This window comes from Sciurus carolinensis, chromosome 8 (assembly GCF_902686445.1).
Source record: "Sciurus carolinensis chromosome 8, mSciCar1.2, whole genome shotgun sequence".
In the NCBI taxonomy this organism is placed as follows: Eukaryota; Metazoa; Chordata; class Mammalia; order Rodentia; family Sciuridae; genus Sciurus; species Sciurus carolinensis.
The window spans coordinates 121,473,191-121,498,835 of record NC_062220.1 but is presented as its reverse complement, the minus strand read 5'-3'; the positions used below and the strand labels follow the sequence as shown (position 1 = coordinate 121,498,835).

The 25,645-nt window shown below is 37.0% G+C and overlaps 1 protein-coding gene across 1 annotated transcript in view; it reads right to left on the bottom strand.

The window, feature by feature from the left end:
* Mapk1 (mitogen-activated protein kinase 1) overlaps positions 1 to 25,645 on the bottom strand; it is a 99,780-nt gene that overhangs the window by 20,444 nt on the left and 53,691 nt on the right. The window contains 6 exon segments of the mRNA XM_047560833.1: positions 5,754 to 5,837; positions 5,840 to 5,884; positions 6,143 to 6,257; positions 9,771 to 9,887; positions 18,359 to 18,548; positions 20,340 to 20,522. Coding sequence (XP_047416789.1) covers positions 5,754 to 5,837; positions 5,840 to 5,884; positions 6,143 to 6,257; positions 9,771 to 9,887; positions 18,359 to 18,548; positions 20,340 to 20,522 — 734 coding nt within the window.

Genomic DNA, 25,645 nt, shown 5'->3' with positions numbered 1-25,645 from the left:
TACATTTGTCTCTGCTCTTTATATATGAATAATATTAATGATGAATCCAGCCATCAATAAATGATAATTCTCATAACCCTCTTAATTCCCATATGAGGTGGGAACTGAATTTGTACCACTTTTGAGATGTGGAAATCACGAAACTAAGAGGCTAAATCACTTGTTCAAAATCAAAGGCTCCAAATGGTAGAGCCCTGGTCTGAACTCTGGAGGCAGATTCCAGAGCACGAGGCATGACCACTGTGCAAATCATCCTTTCCATGTAACAGGACAGGAATCCTTAAAGGTCACTCAGTTTAGAATATTTTAGACTATTGTCCATACCTAAACAGTCTAATCTTTTATTATAAGTTTTAAACTTTTGGGTGACCAAATGTATTCTCTTTCATTCATGTTTGTTTTCTATAGCTGATGAAGATAGTCTTCCTCCATATAGTGATAAGAAAAACACAGAATACTCTAAATATTGTTAGGTTTTAGATTTGATTTTTTTTAAAAAAAGCATTTAATCATCCATTCTTTTGGAATTCATTTTCATATATGAGTAATGATTTAAAATGATTTCTACCAAATAGCAATTCAGCACCATCTGCTGAATATAATCATTTCTTCCCCCACACTGGAGTCATTTTGGAGAGATTCCTTAGTTAACACTCCTTTGAAGAAAAATTTACAATACTACTGGCTCAAGGGACTCAGCAGTAAAAAACTTCCAACAAATATGTTAAAAATGTTCAATTCCTTTTAAATAAAGACAAATTTAATGCCACCCTTACCCTCTATTTAGTTGGTAGACCCAAAAGTTCAAAACCCAGAAATGCTGGAACAAAAGACATGGGACAGAATTGCCAAAATGCCCTCCCCAAGACTCCATCAATTTGCAATCCCCCAGCTGTCTTGAGAACATCTTTTCCTCATAACACTGACAGTACACTATCAAATTCTTTGATTTCTGCTCTTGTGATGAGTGAGGTTAACAAAACAAATGGAATTATCTTTCAATGTTCATATCTTGTATGAGTAAAAATGAGTGGCTTTCCCCATATTTAAGATATTTATATTCCTTTTTCTATGAATTATCATTAACTAGACTTTAAAAGCTCCACTGTTTCAGCTTGAAAACTAGACTCTTTTAAGTTCCTTGAGGTCTTCCATTCATTTTCGTAAGTCATTTTCATATTTCATACAAATCTGGACTATTAGTTCCCTCCAGGCCAATATTCTCTCTGTTTCTCTCTAAGTCCTTTATCTCTTATTGCTTACATTTGTCTGGTTCTATATCTAGCTTCTATATCTAGGACCATAGAAACCTTGATGGCACAGAACACTCAAATATATTATTAAATGAATAAATTCGAATGTTATAGTAAAACTACAAACAACATAACGGCATGCTAATTGTGGCATGAATTTTTTGCAGTTTCTCCGACCAGTGGGAAGATTTATTTCCCCATCACTTGAATTTGGTTTGACTATGTGATTTGCTTTGACCCACTAAGTGAGGCAGATTGCTATTCTGGGACCTGCTCTTTTAAGACCTTCTAGCTTCTGTTCTTGCTCTTGAATATTTTTGTCATCAGAAGAAGCCTAACTGCAAGATGCGGTGAGGTCACCTTGGACCACTCTTCTGGAGGGGAGTCAGCAGACCCACCCAGCTGCACCAGCCTAAGAAAATCATAGCTGTTATTTCAAGCCCTGAGTTTTGGGGTGGTTGTTATGCAGCAGTAGATGGCTCACATGAACTTCAATGTCCAGTATGAGACAGATTAAAGACATTTATGGGTCATCCTTACAAGGAAACATGATGTAATAACTCTTCATAACTACAGATATAGAAGGATCTTCAAAATTTATACCTATAAATGTATGGACATTCACACATCCTATGATGTTGGTACTATTACTAATCCTATTTTATAAATAAGAAAGTGAAGGTCCAGAGAGGTTTGAGTAGTCTGTCTAAAGGCCACATAACTAGTAAGTAGCTGAGCTGTGGATGAAACCCAGGAGGTGTGGCTGCAAAGCCTGGGCTCCAAACACATGACGTTCTACTGTTCACCTCTCCACCACCAACTCCTATTTTTCCATTTTCTTCATTCTGTTTCTGTCTTTTCCTTCTGACTGTATTATATTCACCCAATACTTGCATTTAAAAATGAATTTCCTGGATTTTAGTGGCATTAATTTATACCTGCATGAACCAATCTCAGAGTTCAGGACCTTAAACTAAGGAAAATAAGCATTAAAAAAAAAGACTCAGAGCTGGGTACAGTGGTAATGGTGTAAGCCTGAAATAGAGTGACTCAGGAGGCTAAGACAGGAAGATCACAAGTTTGCCTCAACAATTTAGCAAGACTGTTTCAAAATAAAAAACAAAAGGGCTGAGAATGGGGCTTTCAGCACCCCTGGGTTAAGTACCCAGCAACACCCACCCCCTCCCAGAAAAACAAAACAAAACAAAACAAAACCTCAGAAATAATTTAATATGAATCATGACTAACTATAGAAAGACTGAAGAAACAAACAAGAAATAGAGCCCAGGGCTGGGGATATAGCTCAGTTGGTAGAGTGCTTGCCTTGCAAGCACAAGGCCCTGGGTTCAATCCCCAGCACCGCCAAAAAAAAAAAAAAAAAAAAAAAAGAAGTAGAGCCTGGGAGTTGGTCTATTATCAGAAAATCTTATGATGTAGTTTTGTTACATATGTACTTCTTTTTAAAAGGTGACTCAGGAAATAGCACTTAAATAGGCAATTCTTATATGTTATATGTTGATACATATACATTTATACATACATACATGTAGATAAAACAGCAAAAATTTAAAAAACCAAAAATGCTGGGTGTGGTGGCACATGCCTGTAATGCCAGTGACTGGGGAGGCTGAGGCAGGAGGATCTTGAGTTCAAATTCAGCCTCAGCAACTCAGTGAGACCCTTTCTCTCTAATAAAATATAAAAAAGGGCTAGGGGTGTGGCTTGGTGTTTAAGCCCCCCTGGGTTTAATCCCTGGTATCTAAAAATTAAAAAAAAAAAAAAAATTAGAAAAAGCTCAATTTCCAACTGAAGATTGAATAAAAATACTATAAAACCATTAAAAATAAGCCAGATCTATGTATTAACATGGAAAGGTATTCAAAACACAGTTCTATTAACAGTGCTGTTCAGGAACTGCTTCTAAAATAATTAACGATAATTTTTGTGGTACTGGGAATCAAACTCAAGAGTTTTGTGCATGGTTGATAGGCAAGCACTGTACCACTGAGCTACAGCCCTACTAATTACTTTTAAATTTAGGTAAAAATATACATATGTAGGTAGACAAAGTAGATATGAAATGATAAGCAACAAAGTGCTGGCAAACTGTTTTCTCTCAGGTTCATTATTCAGATTCCCTATCACACTTAAAAGGATCTTGTGTGCCAGGTGCAAAGGCACATGCCTGTAAATTTCAGTGGCTCAGGAGGCTGAGGCAAGAGGACCTCAAATTCAAAACCAGCATCATCAACAGCGAGGCACTAAGCAGCTCAGTGAGACTCTGTCTCCAAATAAAATACAAAATAGGGCTGGAGATGTGGCTCAGTGGCTAAGTGCCCCTGAGTTCAATCCCGGGTACCAAATAAATAAATAAAATAAAATAAAATAAAATAAAATAAAATAAAATAAAATAAAATAAAATAAAATAAAATAAAATAAAATAAAAAAGGACCTTGTGTCTTGTGCTTATATTGTGCCCACCTAGATAATCCAGGATAATTTCTCTGTCTCCAAGTTAGCTGATTCAACTCTAATTATATCTGCAATTCCCCTTTGCCATGCAACCAAACACACTTACAGACTCATGGACATCTTGGAATAGGTAGAGTCATTATCTGCCTACCATACTTTTATACTGGTATAAAATTTTTAAAACTTGCTAACTAGGGGCTGGAGTTGTGGCTCAGTGGTAGAGCATTTGCCTAGCATGTGTGAGGCATTGGGTTCGATCCTCAGCATCATATAAAATAAATAAAATAAAGGTATTGTGTCCATCTACAACTAAAAATATTTTTTAAAAAAGCTAATATTTTTACCAGAGATAAGTTAAATGGAAATAAACTATATTACAATTATTAAACAAAGTTAACCCTAATATACAAAGGATAAAGCTAATGTGTTATTTAAATTTCATCTAACTTAAGATAATGAAGATTCTGTTCTATTTTTTTTCTTGAAGCTTACAAGTTTTAGGTCTTATATTTAGGTCTGAGTTCCAATTTTAGGTTTTTTTAATTGTTTTGCACATGAAGTGTCTTTAAATGTTTTAGCACCATTTGGTGAAGACTAAGATAAATAATGAGGTGCTCAAATGCTTTCTAAATCTCAAATGCTTTATGCCGAATGTAGACAAAAGGCCACATACATTAATGACATTTCAGAAAAGGCAAAACTATAGGGATAGACATCAGATCAGTGACTGCCAGAGACTGGGGGAAAAATGACTCCAAGAGGACACAGTGTAACTTTTAGGGATGATAGAAATATTCCATATATTGATTGCAGTAGTGGTTACTTAAAAGTATATACTTGTTGGGTCTGAAGTTGTAGCTCAGTGTAAAGTACTTGCCTAGCATGTGTGAGGCACTGGGTTGATCCTCAGCACTACATAAAAATAAAATAAAATAAATAAAAGTATTGTGTCCATCTACAACTACAAAACAAATTTTTAAAACTCAGAAACCTGAACTAAAAAGGGTGAACTGTATGTAAATTATGTTCCAATTTACCTGACATTAAAAATTATCAAATGAGCTAGGTGATGATGTGGTGCATGCCTGTAATACCAGCAGCTCAGGAAGCCTAGGCAGGAGAATTCCAAGTTCAATACCAGCCTCAGCAACTTAGTCAGACCCTGTCTCAAAATAAAGTATAAAAAACGAGTTGGGGATGTAGCTCAGTGGCAAAACATCTCTGGGTTCAACCCCCAGTACCAAAAACAAACAAACAAATAAACGACCCAAAACACCCAAAAAAATCAAAACAACAACAAAATGAGAAGATAAAAAGGTTATAAAGTTAAGCATCTCTGTTCCAACATCTGAAATGCTCCCAAATCTAAAATATTCTGAGCAACAACATGATGCCAAAGGTGGAAAATTCCACACCCAACTGATCTCATGTGACAAATCTCAAAGTATAGGCTCACTAAAAAGTATAGGTATTAAATTACCTTCAGGTTGTGTGTATAAGGGGTACATGAAACATGAATGAATTGTGTGTTTAGATATGGGTTTCATTTCCAAGGTCTCTCTCATGTTTATGTAAATACAAAAAATCCCAAATCTAAGATACTTCTGATTTCAGGTAGGGGATACTCAAACTGTAATTTGTTTTGTAGGGCTCCTAGACTTTCTGAGCCCTGAAAGCGTAAACTTAATCCAAAAGAAAAAGTAGCTAAGAAACCAAAAGGTAGAAAACCAGAGCTATTCCAAGATTTTCTTGCCCTACTGTCACTGCTCCTAAATAAGAAAGGGGTATATAGCTCAGTGGCAGTCTTGCCTAGCCTGACTTAGACTCTGGGTTCCATCCCCAGCAATGCAAAAAAAAAAAAAAAGGGGGGGGGGGATAAGAATGAGAATGAGCACATTTTAAGTAAAGTATTACCCAAGAGCCATAGGATGATTTTTTCAGGATAGTGACCTAACACTTTAACAAATACAACCAACAGACAAACATGAAGTTAAATCTCAGGAAAAAAACAATCAAAGTAAGATTTACCTTTGGAATCGGCATTTGGGAATAGCCTGTTCCATGGCACCTTATTTTTGTGTGGAAGAGAAAGCAAATAGTTTCTAGCTTTTAATTTATTATACAATTCAGGTCTTCCTGTGATGGGGATCCAAGAATACCTAATGGATAAAATAATCAGCTGTTAATTATCAAGATTAAAGCGAACAACTACACACTGTCAGCTATAGGATGGAATGAACTCTGGTACTACTTTATGTCTTATCACCAATCAAAGCTTTCCTTTCTCAATGAAAAAGATCTTTAACATTTTAAATCAGAGAAGACAAAAACCTCATGTCTACCATAGGTTTCAATTATCAGAACTCTTTTACAGTTAATGATGTGACTTTGATGTAAACTATGCTCAGGAACCTTACCCAGAATGTGGTTCAGCTGGTCGAGATAATGTTTCCCTGGAAAGATGGGCCTGTTGGACAGCATCTCTGCCAGGATGCAGCCCACAGACCAAATATCAATGGACTTGGTATAGCCCTGCAGCAGAAAGGGAGAAAAGGCTAAGAATCATAACTGCTGTTGCAAACAACATGATGAGATTTTCCTATGAGACAGGCACATGGCTGATAAGAGTTTGAGGTTCTCCTTTGATTCTAAAATTCAGTAACAACAAATGGAAAAACAAATAATAATTTGGCTTTTTTATGAGGTGCCAAACAACCAAGATCACTTAAATTTCTTTCTTTAATATTATCATTAAGCTGGAATTTCTAAAGTATACATCAGTCCTTTTAAAAAACATTTGAAAGAGCAATTCAAAAATCACTGGGGAGCTAAGAAAGGAAAAAGTTATCATATTTATTGCTTTAGGATATTTATGGCCCATTTATTCATTTTTGGAAACCTGGAAATCCACTCAGAAGAAAAAGCACTCCTATACTTCCAGAACATCTTTAGCTATCTTACAAATCATATTAAAAAATGTCATGTTGAAGGATCTGGGGGATGTACAGCTCAGTGGTATAGTGCTTTCCTAGCATCAAGAGGCTCTGGGTTTGATCCCCAGCATAAAAAAACAAAACCTAAAACATCAAGTTGAAAGACTCTGATCTTGGTGGGGCAGGGGGTGGCGAGTGGTATGGGCTCCAATATTCTCATCTCCTTTTTTCAGGTATAAATTTTCTTTTAAAGGAGTCTATTCAAAGTCATGGAGAATTCTGTTTAAATCATAATAGTACCTCCTCCACCCTCCAAAAAAGTTCCAAGGACCAGAGGTTGAATTTTGTGGAAAGTTACCTCTGGTGATAAATAGGAGGAGAACTGTAAGCAGTAACAATAGAAAAAAATCTTTTCAAATCAAACAGTTAAAAGTTCTTTGGAAAATCAGATTAAAAAACAGTGATAAGATTTACAGCTATGATAAGATGGGCTTGAATTTTGAAACAAGTCTAAAATTCTTATAATCTATAATAGTTTTTGCTTTGGGCCAAATCTAAATAAAGATAAATACTAAAAATACACACAAAAAATAAATTAAAAGGGGAGAAATGGCTGCTCTAGGTCCGTGACAGGGCAAGTACAAGGTGAGCCTAGAGAACCTAATGCCAGAAAGCAAGGAAGTACCTGAGGCTAGTGGGTAAATGTCAAAAGCTGCTCTTACCTGCCAAATCTGGAACAAAAATACTTAATGGTAGGAATGGATTATAAATCACAGAATAAATGGAGATAACTAAAACAGAACGATAGACTTATAAAATCATCAATGAATGATAAGAATACTAGGTTCAAGTTTGATAAAGAAGACAACTTTATACACAAATTATTATTAATTACAAAGGGGGAATGATAATCTGATGGTGGAGATCTGGAGGACACCATCATAATCAAAAGAGTAACGTGACCGTCACCAAGAGAATCAACACAGGCACCAGCTGTGCCTTCTGATACTAGGCACTTAGAACTCAACATTGCTTCTGTGGTATTTGCACCAAAAATTCAGGACCCAAAACTGCACAGCATTCTGCAAAATAATTGATCCACAGTCTTCAAAAAATGGCATTGAATTAATGCTAACATCTTAGAAATGCTAAAGTATCATGGTTGTGGGGAAGAGCATTCCCTTTTTAGGGGTATTAATAATGCCCCAATGGTCTAGAAATAAGGTGTTGGTGAAGTGTCAGATGACATGTCAAAAAGAAGAGAGAGGAGTGAGGAAAAAAAGAGAAAGGGAGGGAGAGTGAGAAGATGGTAAGATGTTTAGTTTTTGCAAGCTCAGGTATAAAAAAAAGGAAAAAAAGAACAGATGTCAAGATGTTAACTGCTGGTAGGTCAAGGTAAAAGTTATACAGGTGCTCACTGTACTCTCAATTTTTTAAATGTGTTTGAAAGTTTTCGAAGTTGATGAAAAGAAAAAAAGTGAATACACTTCTAGAAGGAACTTTCTCAGGGGCTGGAGATGCTGCAAATAAAACAGAATTTACACCATTTTCACTCTGCAAATAGAAAAGAGTGCTGGATGTTTGGAAGAACAAAGAGCTACCCTGACCCTTCCTGGCTACCTCCCTGAGAATGATAACTGAGAAATGAAGGCAGTAGGGGCATCTTGAGTTGGAAGGAGACTCAAGACCAAGAAGCCACCATGATAAAGATTCACCACATCAACCACTTTCCTTTACAATCAGCACTGTACACCTGCATGCCAAGAATCCTTGTCTGGAATGGCTGTCATGTGGCCCATCAAAGAACGAACCTGTGTGTGGAATTATTTGTAATACAGAATTACAAGAGAATCAACACAGTATTTTCTTCTTTGGAACATCTGTTACACCAAATCCTTTATGATGCAATTTCTTTTAATGGAATTTTGCTTTTATAATGAAACAAATGTAGGACATCAAGAATAACTGCTTTAAACAAATTCTATTTCCTCCCAAAAGCATCTAATAGCTTATCTCTACACATAAAGAATGAAGGAAGACAGTGAAGTCCATGAGCTAATCAGACCTGTTCCTTTCATTTCCACTAAGCCTTTCAGGACTATTTCTGTTTCCTGGGTCATAGATACAATGCCCAATATTAATTCATATTCTTTTATTCATGTTATATTTTCTTGTTCTTCATTTAAAAAAAGGTTACATTAAAGCAATTGTAACTATTTAAGAATCTCATAATCCTGAGATATTAGATATAGCTAGTACTGCAGGCCATATAGCCCATTTCGTAGATATAGCTAGTATGTTAGATCTACTTACACTATCCAATTTTGAAAACTTTTTCCACATACTATTTGCAGATATGTTAAAAATACTGAACCTAAATCTCCCATAGCTACCCTCAATTTTTCCTACTGATTCCTAATTCTAACAAAAAAATTATACTTCACTTTTTCTGGCTTTTGTAAATGTATTCAATCATTTCTTATAGCCAAGAGATACGCCTTGTCAATGGAGTTTGGATAAAACCTGGATGTACTCTCTCTAGCCACTTGGGAGATGCAGGGAAAATATTTCATTTGGATGCAGGACTACCATATAATCTTGAAAGAATCCATGAGAGTTCTTAAATGGAAAGAATAACAAATCATGCTATAATTTTGTTGAGGGGGGATTTTTCATTATGTGATAAATCTGACTATTATAGGATAGCCCCAGTCTGTGTTCACAGAAATACACGTTACCAGTAACTTCTGAAACAAAGATAGCCTGCACCTGGCCTTGGCAGCAGGAGGTATGAAGTTGCCATAGGCAGGACTGCAGGAGAATGAACCAAGGCGAGGGACATAGACCACTTATGGTAACTGTAACTGGAGATGAAACCCTCTGACTCTCCATCAGGTCAGCATTACTCCAGCTGAGATGTAGAGGGCAAATTCCAAGGTTCAGGAATTCAATGCTGAAGAAGAGATTAAGATAGCACCTTGGCTCTGGGCATATGCGGGTTAGTCAAACAGGCCAAGGCTGAATCCAAGTTGAAGCTAGAAAAGGGAGGCTTATATTCACACATTTAGAAACTCTCTTCCTGGTTTTCTTTTTATGCAAACCTGGTCCTTACCTTGGAATTTAACATAATTTCTGGAGCCCTGTACCAACGTGTAGCTACATACTCTGTCAGGAATCCTGTGTGATCATGATCTGGATCTGCAACGCGGGCCAGGCCAAAGTCGCAGATCTAAGATAAAAAAGTGAGATGCCATTATTAGAAATTCTAATCAACTCGACATCAAAACATCATAAAAGTAAAAAAAACCCCACTGTAATAGTAAGTACTTGCTACCATTACTATGTCAGATACTTTGCTGGGAATTTTTTAATCTTCCCAACAACCTGAAAAGCAGTGATGACAATCCATGTGCTAGAGACTAGGAAACAGGTTAAAGGGTCTTTAATAGTTAACTTCATCTTTCATTATCTGCTTAGCACATAGCAATTTCACTCAGGTGACTTGACAAATTGTTTTGGGTAGTCATCAAATCCATCCAGGGCCCTTTTTCAGTCCCATTCTGTCAGAGCTCCTTATCTTTCTTAGGCTCCATTTCCTGTAACTCTTCCACTTAGTCCAAGATACCCAGCTTCTTATTTTTGCCTCACTCTCAGAAGCACCTCCTAGACTTTCATCATCTGGTCATCTAATATTGTGCTGTTACTAGGGACTAGCTATTTCATTAGACTTTAATGTATATAAAATATAATGTACCTAGTCCTAAACAAGTGCAGGATATTTTAATTCTTTGGCCTCTGGGAAATTAATGAGAAGGAACAGGAGGGAGGAAAGAGAGATAGGCACAGACACAGACAGGGGAGATATGTTAACAAAGAAGGGTCAGAGTATAGGAGAAGATAGCCTAGAAGACAGACTAATATGGAGGCTTAATGCATCAAGTCATTCAAGGAACAAGGGCCTGAATTCAGGCTATAAACAGTGTCAATGAAGAAGGGACAAGTCTCAGAGACATCTGCAGGACATGGAGTCTAGCAGAATAGCAATCTTTTCAGTTATCCCACATCTGAGTGCCTGAATAATTGATATCTTCCTCTGGTCATCCCCACCTTGGAGGCTGGCATTGTCAGTAGCACTGACAGGTCCTCTTGCTTGTTTCAACTAGAGCACCCAAGGGATTGCACATTTGTGCTGCGTCACTAAAAAGAGCAGACAGCACATCTGCTGCTCCAGTGACTCTCCCACAGGCTACCTTCCATGTGGACTCTCATATGGTGAAGTGGTGAGAAATCTTGTCCTCAATAGTTCTGACCACCAACTCCAGTCACTGCATTCTCACAGGCTGTAAAACCTCCAACATAAAACCTGGGACTCTCCTCTCAGAAATGGCCTCCCCGGAGATCTAGCTGAGGAATAGCCATAAGCTTTCATAGGGCCTTGCACATACATGGTAGGCAAGTGCTCTTCTACTGAGCTACATCCTAGCCTTGATCATAAGCTTTTGAGAGGGAACATAGCTGAGTTTTAAATTCTTCTTGACCCATCTGAAGGCTTTCAATATATCTGCATCTAATTTGTTTCTTTTAAGCCTTTCTACCAATTCCTCTGAAGCAAACTGCAGGAAGTTTTACCAGCATAAAGCTCACTAGCAACATGAACCAACTAACAGAAGTAATGAATGACTGATTTCTTCTATGTCTAAAGAGTACCAAGTCATCATTTGCCATGTTGGACTATAGACAATTCACTCCAGTTCTCTGTGGCTTGAACTTTTTAAAGTATGTATGACCCACAGTTTCTCTCTTTCAGGATAGGCTAACATTTCATCTTATGATTCACATTCAACAAAGCTCACCACTGTCTGCCTTTTGTACTGGGAATGACACCTGAAGCCACATTCTGAATCACACAATCTGAGCAGATATATTGCACCTTGTTAGCAGAACAAAACCAAGGCAAGTCCCAGAACATGAGTATAGACCTGTCACTGCCTTTGATGTTTGAAGTCAGACAATATGGGTCCAGACTTGACACATAGCTTTACATGGTTTAGCTGAATCAATCACATAACAAATCCCAGGCAGATTAAAAAAATATAAGAAATTCACAGATCAATGAAGCTAAGTATTGAAGTGGATGTTTCTAAATTCCCCTTGGACTTTAGAAAAATGGAAGCTATATTTTAGAGGTTTTATTAGATTCTTAAATATCTATAAAGACAAGGAAAATGAAAGCTGGGAATACCTTTTATTTGTGAGTAACTTTTAACAGTTGTGGCACACTGCATCTTCTAAAAAAGCCATGCCAGTATAGCCCATTCCCCATGCTCTTCCTCCTTTTCTTTTTTGTTTTTGTCTTGCAGTTCTGGGGATTGAACCTAGGACTTCGTGCATACTAGGCAAGTACTCTACCACTAAATTACATCCCAGCTCTCCCCATGCTCTTCTTCTAAGTTCTTTGGTTGAACCTGTTTCAAGAACTGGGGTCTATTTCTTTTTCTCAAGTGAACCTCTAAGTGCCTGAACAAACAGAATACAGTGGAAGTGATGCTGTGTGATTTGAAACTACATTATAAACTGAAATATGGGTTCCACTTGGCCCTATATTGGGGTACTTGGAACTCTCTGTATACAAGCGGAAGCCTGGACACATGTGCTACACATGGGCATCCCAGTCAATAAGCAGCACCAATTGCCACTAAGCACATAAGTGATGTTTCTACACCCTGTCTTTGTATCTTTTGGTCAAGACCCAGACATTGGAGAGAAACCAGCCATCCCTATGCTGCACCTTGACTGAATTCTTGACCCATAGAAAACTGAGACAATACATCATCATTGCTATTTTAGGTCCCTGTTTTTGGGTGATTTGTCCTAGAGCAAAAGAAACTACATTAGTACTGAACAGTTAACTGTGATGAGACAGGCGCTTCCTGATGAAGACACATAAAATGATACTATTGAAGAGATGCCTCCCCTGAGGAGACCTGGGGAAAGCTAGAACAATGTCCTAGAGAGAACCAGCTGGGCAGGTTTGAGGGGCAGGGAGTGGGCAATGTAGCTGGAACCTTCCAAAACATTTCTTGAATTGGCCACTCTCCTACATCGCAACTGCTATTGTCTTTAGTTTGTGTAGCTTTAGATAAAAATTCATATTCCTGCTTGCATCCTCTAAATTCCTGCCTGTTACTTCTAAAATAATAAGTCATGTCTTTGGCTTGAATGAAGACCAAACTCTCTGTTTAAATATTTTAATTATAGATGGACAGAATATCTTTATTTATTTTTATGTGGTGCTAAGGATCAAACTCAGTGTCTCACACATGCTAGGCAAGCACTCTACCACTGAGCTACAACCCCAGCCCAAAGACCAAACTGAAAGCATGACTTTCAGACCAAACTCAAAGCATGACTTTCATGACTTTCAAACTGCCAAACTAACTTCCAGATTGTTTTTATCTCTCGCCATTGCCTTTGATTCAATTTACTTTAGACCTATTCTCCTTTCCATGACTAAACATCATCTCACCTGTGGTCCTCTTATCCATGCCATTCCAGTATGCTAAATACCTACATGAAAACTTAACTCTTCTGAGGAGTTTCCTAGGAATTAAAACCATTACCAAGAATTACCTGCTTACTTTTATGAACTCCCATACCATTTGGTTAGATTTATATTAAAGTATACTATCACAATCCATAATAAACAATTGTGTTAAGTGCCTGTTTCCTCAGTTACAATGTAAGTCCCTAGAAAATGGCGTACTTGATCTACTTTTTATTCCCAACTGTTTTACACACAGTGAACATCCAACACTTGATGAAAAAAATGCCTTACTTGAAATGGTTTTGAGAAGCACAACCTGGGTAGATTAATTGGCAGATTCTAGTAATGACTATTTTTCATAATATATGAATCACTATCTTTTAAAAATAAAAACCAGGGCTAAAATATCACATTAATAATAATGGTAATAAAATTATATTTTTCAATGTGGCAATATTTAGGAAGAAGGAAAAAATATGAAATTAGAATTGAAAATACTCATTTACCAGGCAGACAATATACCCTAACGCTATGATGTAATATGTCTAATTAAAATTAAAACCAAATGTGTAGTTCCTCTTCCCTTTTTCCCCAAGAAATCTGGTCTGAAAGCCATTAAGTGAGATCATGAAACATTAAGTCCCAATGGGATAGGGGAGAGGCACAGCAATCTGGTGGGGGATGGAGCACGTACGTAATAAGAGTGGGTTAAAGACCTGGATATGGTATAGGTGTGAGGTGAAGAGGGGTTATGGTAGAAGAGGTTGTAACAGCCCACCCAGGGAACTGGAATAAAGCAAGGTGATGGTATACAGTCGATTGTTTTACTGGTGGTTGCAAAATAGTGATGTTTCTAATTTTATTATTCCCCTGCATTCACTAGCTAGCATTCTTTTAAGAGGGCTATGGTTCATCAACTGGAATTATTTGTTTACCCTGATGCACAGATCCTAGTTTCCCAATGGGGCGGAGGGGAAGGAAAAATGTTTAATCCTTTCCTTTTAGTTTCCAATTTTCAGAGAAGTGAGTTGGTGTAAGGGGGACCACATTTTTATCATTTGTACCTCCCTCACTTAGTATAGGACACAGAAATATCAGGTTCTCAAGTCACTGAATATAATTTAAAAAATAAAGGAGTTGTGGGGTTTATGCCTCTAGAGATTTTATAGCTCCCTTCATGGTCATCAATGGAAATTTCATGTCATTTTTTCTCTCTCTAAAGTTATCAATATGACAACACCAAAAACATACTGCCTGCTTGGAAATTCCAAAGGATCTATTAAAATAACAAAGTTAGGTAAGGATGTAGGTTACAAAGTTTCCAGGCACAGGGGCTTGAGAGATAGGTATTACAGTCACAAGACACTCTCTCAACCATCATTTATGCACGACAAACTGCCACTGCACCCTGTCCTGTCTGTACATGCTTGCTGTGATAAACCAGTGACCTCAATGACACACCATAATCATCTTTGGAGTGCAACGCTCTCCTAAGTATCTATATCCATGGGAATGATATATGTACACTTTAAAGATGTGAGTGAATTGTACTAATTTAAATATATAAAATAGCTTCTTATATTTCTGACTCTCCATGTTAAATTGGGTTTTGAAAATAATGCCTGGATCATGAAGATGACCAACAACTCATTTATCAGTGTGGATATAAGTTTGGGTGAGTAGGTGAATAAAATGGCCCTAAGTAAAGACAAGTCCATTCACAGTGAAGTGATAAAGAAAGTAGTCTGGTTCTTTCTGTTTTATTCTCAAGGATGAGCATTTTCAAGCAAAATTAAAGAGTAAATGTTTCTAGAAATATTATATACTAAAGAACTGACTGGGAATGTATCTTCAAAAACAAAAATAGTCTGTCATAGAAGGAAAAAAAAACAACAACTGGGAAACAAATACTCTTTGTAACTTTCCAAAAAAACCTCTAAGAGCCAAAGAAGTAGTGTCATCATTGCTAAAGCAGCTTCAATCTTATTGTACCCAATGGCTTTTAGTTGCACAGATCCAGGAACAAGGAGATAGTTACTGCCCATGTGGAAAGGTCAAGAATCTATATAAGGATTCTAAGAGGCAATGGTCCAACTTTTAATCTCCACATCTCACTGGATGTGGGGTACTTGGTTTCAAATATCCAGTGACAGTGAGCAAGCTGACCATCTGATTATGGAAACCCATTACCTTTTTTTTTTTTTTCCCTTCAAATTGAACCCAGGGATGCTCTACCACTGAGCTACCTCCCCAGTCTTTTCATTTTTTATTGAGACAGGGTCTCACTAAATTGTCTAGGATAGCCTCAAACTTGTGACCCTCCTGACTCAGTCTTCTGAGTCTTTGGGATTACAGGTGTGTGCTGCTGCACTAGGTCCTCTCTGCCTTTCTTAGTTACAGAGGGCTCTCCATAATTTACTTCCCACCAACCTCTCCACCCTAGAGTCAATGACTAATTCCCTATGATTCAACTAATGCTGCAACCACACAGAAGAGGATTTAGTATTTTTGTACTAGTTCCTTATTTTTATTTCCATAATTCCTTCTGCCTACAATATTCTATGCCCAATACAGACACTCAGTTACTGAAAGTCGGCCCATCCTCAGAGGGCTAGCATGGATACCACTTTCATCCTGATACCTCTCACATATCCAGAACTGGTTCATCTCTCTCCTTTGCATTTGTACACAACTCTTTTCTGTATCTCAGTCATAACACATTATTATGAATATCTGTTTATTGGATTTCTGACTTATCAGTTTTCAGATTTTAGGAGCAGACACTCATCTCCCTGACCTAATATAAATGACAGGACAGAAATCCAGAGAAATGATTATTGCTATATATCTACAGGTATACTTCTTAGATGTTTTTCTTAATGTTTGAAAGATTCATCAAGTTGTAGTGTAGTAGTACTTAACTCCTTTGTAGTTCTCATTGTGATGGATCTACCACATTTTAATAATCCTTAATTAGCTGGGCATCTGGATTATTTCCACTTCTTGGCTACAAGGAAATACTGCCATGAACACTACTGGACAAATATTTTTTTGGAGACAGGTATATACTTAGGAGTAATGCTTGCCAATGCTTGTTACTTTCTGTTTTGATCACAGTCAACCTAATGTGTGTTAAATGGTATCTCATTGTGGTTTTGATTACATTTTTCCTACCGACTAATGATGTCAAGCATCTTTTCATATTTTTATTGTTCATTTGAATATCTTCTTCAGAAAAAGGTCTATTAAGCTCTTTTCCCCATTTTTAATTTGGGCTGTTTATCTTTTTACCATTGAGTTGTAAGAATTCTTCATATATAGTCATCCCTAGGTATCTGTATGGGATTGATTCCAGGACCCCAAGGATACCAAAACCAACAGATACTTATTAAATCTCTTACATAAAATGGCATAATATTTGCATACAACACACAAATATTCTCCCATATACTTTAATCTCTAGATTACTTATAATACTTATTATGATGTAAATGCTACTTAAATACTGAAGAATTGTTATATGGTATTGCTTGGGAAAAAATGACAAGAAAAAAAGTTTGCTGATGTCAGTACAGATGTATTTTATTCTCCAAGTATTTTCTATTTGTAGTTGGTTGAATCCATGCATGCAGAACCTATGGATGCTGAACCCACAAAGCAGAGGGTTGACTATATTCTAGTTATAAGTCCCTTATCAGATACATGGTTTTTCTCATTTTGCAGGCTGTCATTTCACTTTTTTGATTAATTACTTTGTAGGTCAAGCTTCACAACTTAATGGAATTCAACTTTTTTCTCTTTTGCTTTTATGCTTTTGGTGTCATGTCTAAGAAGCTCTACCTAACACAAAATCAAAAAGACTTATTTGTATGTTTCCTAATAGCATTATAAGTTTTAGTTATTAAAGTCAGGTCTCTGATCTGTTTCTGAGTTCATTTTTGTACAAGGCAGACAACCAATTTCACTTTTCTGATGTGGCTATCCAGATGTCCCAGTATCATCTGTTGAAAAGATGATTCTTTCCCTACCAAGTGGTCTTGATATCCTTGTCAAAAATCAGTTGACCAGGGCTGGGGATACAGCTCAGTTGGTAGAGTGCTTGCCTCACAAGCACAAGGCCCTGGGTTCAACCCCCAGAACCAAAAAAAAAAAAAAAAAAAAAAAAAAGTGAGTCTCAGTCCTCACTTCAGGGAATCCTCTAGACAAGCAAAGAAAAATCAGTTGGCCACAGACACATGAGGTTTATTTATTGACTATCAGTTCTCCTCTATGTCTATCCTTTGGCCAGTACTATACTGTCTTAATTACCATACCTTTGTAGTAAATTTTGAAATCAGAAAGTGTGAGTCTTCAAAAAATCCAAGTCTTCCAACTTTGCTCACTTCTAATACTGTTTGGTTACACTAGGTCTCCTGAATTTCTACATGAATTTTAGAATTAGTTTGACAATTTCTTAAAACAAACAAAACCTCCCAAACCAAAAAACAAAGCTACTGGGGATGTGATAGGGACTGAACTAAATCCGTAGATCAATGTGGGAAATACTGCATCTTGTATTGTTTATTTTTATGAGATGCTGAGGATCAAACCCAGTGCCTTACACGTACAAGGCAAGCGCTCTGCCACTGAGCCCCAGCACCTTTCCAGTTTTTAATTTTAAATTATTAATATGTACTAGTCTGAATTTATATTCCTTCATTACAACTAAGATATCTGTAGATCTCCTTTCTCTGCTATCTATTAAACCAGAAATGAATAAATGCTGCATATTTTCACGATAAATTTGAAGACTATAAAAGATCTTGGGTTTTCCTCCGTTTATGAAAGGTCTTATTAAAGACTAAAGACAGTAAGGTTGTTTTCTGTCGATTTCTGAGTGTTTCTTATAGAAAGTGTGAACAAAAAGTTTGCTAATGAAACATTTAAAACCTTAACACATAGTATTTGCACAGAAAAATATAAAAAGGCACACATGTTTATTATCTCTAGAAAGAAAGAAGGGGATAGAGAAGATGATGATTAGCACCCTTCGCTTGCATTTTTTGCTATTTAAGTGTATTCTGGAATAATCTTAAATATGTATGATAAATAACAATGCGTTAGTAAGAGCCCCCCCCCCCCAATATACATCACCCTAAAATAATAGCCTGGCTGACCTTGAGATCACAAGTGGTGTTGAGCAGCAGGTTGGAAGGCTTGAGGTCACGGTGCAAAACGTTAGCTGAATGGATATATTTTAATCCTCTGAGGATCTGGTAAAGAAAATAGCAGATATGGTCGTTGCTGAGGTGTTGTGTCTTCAAGAGCTTGTAAAGGTCTGTTTCCATGAGGTCCTGTACTATATATCTGTATGGAGAGGTTAAAGTAAAATACCAAATAGCTGGTCACACTTAGCAAAACATTAACAACAAAATTCACTTTCTCTCAGTTCTCTTCCCAAATGGCCCATAAGTTTTCAAGGGAAAGGAGAAACTGAAGAAAATTTGGTGTATCTTTCTGGAAGGAATCTGAAATAGTTAACTCCTTGCTTATGTCCTATGAGAAAACAGACATTATACGTGTATAATGTGGCTGATTTCAGGCCCTAAAAACTGAAACTGAAATATTAGCTAATCTTAAAGTCTCAACTTCCTTGGTCTCTAAACTACCATCATAACCCCCCTCAAGTTTACGGAGGGTGGGTGCTAGCCCAAAGCACTGACTCCTTCATTTCTTTGGCCCAGTAACCACTTCTAATGTCATTATTCTTTTCTTCCTTCCTTTTTGTCACCCCCTCATATCCTCAAAAAACAATCATAAAACTCTGGAAATACATGGATACTAAATCCAACCCTCATCTTAATTTTTAAAACAATTCTTTCGACTAAGATCCTATAAAAAATAAGACCAAGGGAAGTTATGCTAAGAAGGATTGTGTGCTGACTTTGCTTCTCTTGCTTTCTTGCATGGCTACCTTCTTTCTTACAGAAGCCTTGTGTTTTTAACATTCCTTATTATATTTTTGTATTTTAAAAATTCATTTCTGCATAAATACTATTCTGTTTCTTATATTTGTGCTAGATGAGACCTACATGGAACTCAAGACACAGGACTTAAAAACCTGTCATCTGCAAGAGGCTTGTTTTCAGAACAAAAGGGAAATAAAGTAGGACCAACAGGTGGGTAGCAGCAGGAGTCATTTCACTTAAAAATATCACTATACCTTATTAACAGAACTATTTAAAAATGAAGAGGGCCCCTTGGAAAGAGCAAACTGAAATTTCCAGGAAGAGTTAAACCACAAATTGGACAAATTGGTAGGAATATTACAGTAGCCTTTAGCATGCTTAATGCCTCCTCCATTTGTAGTCTTTACCCAGGCAATATCCTCTGGATTTGCTTAATCCAGATTCTTTTCTTTTTTTTGGAACTAGGGATTGAATCCAGAGGGGCTTTACCACTGAGCTACAACCCTAGCCCTTTTTATTTTTTATTTTAAGACAGGGTCACACTAAATTGCTTAAGGCCTTGCTAAATTGCTGAAGCTGGGCTCAAACTTGTGATCCTCCTGCCTCAGCCTCCTCAGTTGCTGGGATTATAGGTGTGTGTCGCCATGCTCGACCATAATCCAGATTTCTAATGTTAGTCATGGTTATTCACATTAATTTCAGGGTGGAGATGGCCTTAAAGATCATGAGGCCAAGTTCCTTCACTTTAAAGATAAAGCGATGATACTGTCAAAGAGGACAGTACAGATTTGACTTAGATGGTATCTGGTGAATGCTCTTTCTGGACTGCCTTTTTGTTTCCTTTTTCACCATGATAACAAACCATCACTGAATGGAAAACACATGACTGGAAATTACATTAACCAATATTTTCCATAACTACATTTAAAGAAAATCTTTACTGAAACCAACAAAGAAAACATTGGACTTACCTAAAAGATACTAAAATTAATTACTAACAAATGATAAAATGAGAGAAAAAAATTTAAAAGATGCAAGCATTATGGGCAACAGCAAGCAGATTACAATCTCCTCTTAAATATGCTTTATATATTTTTCCTTTATTCTGATAAGTCTAGTAAACTTTAAGTTACATTTACTCAACAAGGTGATTAAGCAGTAGAGTCAGCTAACTGCCAGAAAAGGATACACATCTTTCATTTGCTCGATGGTTGGTGCCCGAATAATATCATTGATGCCAATGATGTTCTCATGTCTGAAGCGCAGTAAGATCTTTATCTCCCTCAGGGTCCTCTGGCAGTAGGTCTGGTGCTCAAAAGGGCTGATTTTCTTGATAGCTACTCGAACTTTGTTGATATTATCATAGGCAGAGCTTAAAAAAAAAGTGAGGGGGGGAGATGGTATTAACAACAGCCCACAGAATATCTTGGTGGAAAGAATACAATACTAAAATTTTATTCTGTATAAATATTTGTTACATAACTGTGAAGGTAGCAGGTTTGTTATCCATTAAAAAAAGTCTCAAGGTAGGGAGAAAACAGCTGACAGAATATGGCAATGACCAAACCTCAAATTTGACAGAGGACTTGGCCTTGTTCCCTGGGTAGATGCCCATTTTCATAAACCCAAAACACGGGTTTATGCCAGATACACAAAATCATTTCCCACTGTCTTACATAGCAATTGTATTCTGGTGAGAGTAATCACTTCTGCCTCCAAAACAAGAACTTACTGCTGTAGTAAATTCCTGACTCAGCAGAAAATGTTCAAATGATCAATTACATCTTCATCCCTAACAAAGACCCAATAGAATGCCTTGACTACTTCTGTATCAATACTGTTTCTCTTAATTGCAAAATGACATATTTCTATTCTGTGCCCAAGAAACAGAACTAGGATGTTGGGCTAGTATTACAACAAAACCTATAAAGTAGACTTCAGTAAATATTTTCATAGCCAAAACACAGGGCCCAGTTAAAATCCAACTAAATATAACTTCAAGCAGAAGAATAAAAATTATATGTTCAATTTCATGATGAATTTAAACCTTGAGTATTATAATTATGTTCATAATCAACATTCTATTGAAATGTTTTCTATAAAGATTTTATATTAATAAATGTCACGTCTCATCTATTGATCAAAGCAATGAAATAACACTTATAGGCAATACAATCTTTTTTCTTATTTTCTCAGGGTAAGGGCAAGTAAAATAACTTCAACAAAAGATTGTGCTTCCATAATGATATTTATCAGTTTATTTTAAGAATCGTTGCATTTGTCTGATTCTACCACAAGACTATGCTCTAGGAGGGAAACATAGTAGGAGGGAATTTTGACTTTTTCAGCTTCAATTATTCCACAATGCCATTAAGATACTGTACGCTGTCCCTTAATGCTGTGAAATGAAATATATTTCCTTGAATAGAAGAATAATTTGGATGTGTAGTTTAAGCAAGTTTATCCAATATTGAGAATAAATAGTTTTAGAAATAAAAACACTTTTGGGAGAGGATCCAAGATGGAGGACTAGAGAGAGGTTGCGTTCTTTGTCGCTCCATAACTCAGGTTTCAAGGAGAGGATATCTGTTTCTTGGTGAGGCAGTCTTTGCTGCTTATCAATCGCCTGCTCTTTACCCCATTTGTTCACTGCGTTCACCTGCAGTCTGCCAGCATATCGACTGTTTTGAGTGCAGATTGCTTACTGACTGGCGCCTATCATCCATCATTTGCCTGCCTCTTGCCTGCTACGTGCCTTTCAACTACCCACCACCCAAGGTTCACCTACAAATCATCTGTCAGTAGCCAGAAGACTGACCGCAGACCGCCAGTGAATCGCCAGCTGCCTGCTGTTGCCTGGAAGTCCACTGTCACAGAACCTGCAGATTTGGTTACACGTGGCTGCTGTCATTTTGAGACAACAGCCAGGACCTGTAGAATCCCAGGCCGGACTGACCGAGTCCCATCTCCAGGACCCCTTCAGCCTGAACAACCGCAACCTGCCTCCAGGACCCCTGAACAACCACGCCTACACCCCCAAGCTTCAGCTCCCCATTTGCCAACACATTTGGAAGCCAGAGTGGCCATCTTGGGTTATCCCAGAAGCTCATTGTCAGGTACCTCTCATGCACCAGGCTATTGAAGACTGGAGATTTGAATACTATACGACTGTTACAGTGTAGACTTTTTTTTCCCTCTCAATTTTGAAATTTTTAAACGTTTCACTTCGTTACTTTTCTTGTTCTATTTTCCTTTTGTTTACCTGTCTCCTCATTCTCTTTCTCCCTTTTGTCACGCTAATGACCGACTTCTTTTGATTACACTTTCACACTTTCTACGATCTAGAACTTCTATATACTCTTATCCTATCCCACTAACAGTTACATCCTACATCCCTCTCCATCTTCTTTGTCCTTCCATCTTCTTTGTCCTCCATTAGAAACTGCAGACCTTACTACAAACTGTTTGTTATACTGTAGATTATGATTGAACTCATTCTGTTTGTTATGACAATATTGTTAATGCCTTCATAGGGACTGTTTGGTTTAGGGTTACATATTGTCTGTACTGGGTACTGCTAATATTGATCTCCCCCTTAAAGAAGAGGTTTTGGAAACCTAGAGGGTCACTATAAGACTATAGGGGGAAAACTGCAATACCCCAGCACTGCACGGATGAAGGGGAAGATACGTGAACAACATGAAAAAACAAGGGAAGAAAATGTTCCAAACAAAACTAGATTCTATATTAATAGAATCTAGTGACAGTATGGTAGAAGAAATGTCAGAAAAGGACTTCAAAATACACATAATTAAAATGATTCGTGAAGCAAAGGATGAAATAAGAGAGCAAATGCAGGCAATGAACAATCACTCTAATAGCAGTTGAAAGAGCAACTGCAGGAAGTAAAAGATCATTTCAACAGAGAGACAGAGATTCTTAAAAACAAACAAACAAATCAAACAAACAAATACTTGAAACGAAGGAAACAATAAACCAAATAAAACTCTCAATGGAAAGCACCACCAACAGACTAGACCACTTGGAAGACAGAATCTCAGACAATGAAGCAAAATATTTAATCTTGAAAATAAAGTTGATCAGAGAAGATGGTAAAAAAACATGAACAAAACCTCCGAGAACTATGCGACATCATGAAAAGACCAAATTTAAGAATTATTGGGATTGAGGAAGGCACAGAGATACAAACCAAAGGAATAAACAACCTATTCAATGAAATAATAGCAGAAAATTTCCCAAACCTGAAGAATGAAATAGAAAATCAAATACAAGAGGCTTACAGAACACCAAATGCACAAAATCACAACAGGTCCACACCAAGGAACATTATAATGACAATGCCTAACATACAAAATAAAGATAGGATTTTGAAGGCTGCAAGAGAAAAAAACATCAGATTACATATAGGGGGAAACCAATACGGACATCAGCAGATTTCTCAGCCCAGACTCTAAAAGCCAGAAGGGCCTGGAACAACATATTTCAAGTTCTGAAAGAACATGGTTGCCAACCAAGAATCCTATACCCAGCAAAACTAACCTTCAGATTTGAAGATGAAATAAAATCCTTCCATGATAAGAAAAAGTTAAAAGAATTTACAAACAGAAAGCCTGCACTACAGAATATTCTCAACAATATATTCCATGAGGAGGAAATGAAAAACAACAATGGAGGTCAGCAAAGGGAGGAACTACCTTAAAGGAAAAACTAACCGAAGGAGAAACCAAGTCAAGTTAAAAACGAAAAATAAGCCCATATGACTGGGAATACAAATCATGTCTCAATAAACCTGAGACCCTTCACCAAATAGAAGAAAAAGTAGGCCAAGTTTCCTTAAGAAGACCCCCATAGTGCAAGAAATAAAAGCAAGAATCACTATATGGGAAAGATTCCGACTAAAAAGTTTTTTCTCAGCACAGGAAACAATCAATAATATGAAAAGAGAGCCTACAGAGTGGGAGAAAATCTTTTCCACACATACTTCAGACAGAGCACTCATCTCCAAAGTTTATAAAGAACTTTAAAAACTTTACACCCAAAATACAAAGAACTCAATCAATAAATGGGCTAAGGAACTGGGCAGACACTTCACAGAAGAAGATATACAGGTGATCAACAAATATATGAAAAAGTGCTCAGCATCTCTAGTAAGTATTGAAATGCAAATCAAAACCACCCTAAGATTTCACCTAACTCCAATTAGAATGGCTACTGTAAGAACACAAGCAATAATAAGTATTGGAGTGGATGTGGGGAAAAAGGCACATACATAAATGGTGGAGTTGCAAACTGGTGCAGCCACTCTGGAAAGCAGTATGGAGATTCCTCAGAAAACCTGGAATGAACCCACCATTTGACCCAGCTATCCCACTCCTTGGTTTATATCCAGAGGACTTAATCTCAGCATATTACAGTAAAGCAGTCATATCAATGTTTATAGCTGCTCAATTCACAATAGCTACATTATGGAATCAACCTAAATACCCTTCAAATGATGAATGGCTAAAGAAACTGCACAATGGAATATTACTCAGCCATAAAGAAGAATAAAATTATGGTATTTGCTGATAAATGGATGAAGTTGGAAAATATGCTAAGTGAAATAGGCCAAGCCCAAAAAACCAAAGGCCGAAGGTTTTCTCTGATAAGTGCATGTCAATATATAACGAGGGGGGTGGGGAGCGAGAGATTTATGAATGAACTTTGGTTGGTGCTCAGGAAAATGCAGTCAGAGGGGCAGGGGACAGAGGAAAATGGGGCTGGAGGGTGTGGGGGACAGAAAGATAGTAGAATGAAACAGTATTACCCTATGTACATTTATGATAACATGGATGTTGTGAATCTACACTGTGTACAACAATAAAAGTGAAAAATTTTGACCCCATTTGTGTACAATGAATTAAAATGCAGTCTGTAAAAATTTTAAAAAATTAAGAAAAATTTGTTGGTAATTCAAATCATATAAAGATCACATCTTCAACAAAAGGGACCATTGATTAATAAAAGGCTGAGGTTATAGCTTAGTGGCAGGAATGAAGCCCTGGGGTTTCATTCTTAGTAATGCAAAAATGAATGAATGAACGAAGAAATAAACAATTTAAAAAGATGTGAAACACTCGTTTAAACTCATCTTTATATATTTTTAGTTTTTTTTTTTTTTTTTTTTTTTTTTTTTGCGCATTTCTGGGGATTAAACGCAGGGCCACCATCTGAGCTATATCCCCAGCCCAAAATTTCTTGTTTTACTAAATAGTAGTCAAATCACATATTTGCTTTACAAAATGATAATCCAACAAGATTGCAGGTTGGTGTGTCCCACTTTGTATCAACATTTAGTGATGAAACAACTGACATCTTTTAAGTTAGAAGGCCATTCCTACTTGAAAAGAAAGTGTGACCCTGACCATGGAGTATGGTCTGTTTTGGTCTGCTCTATCCTTTTTGCTGCATTTTTGGTTTATATAATCATAACAG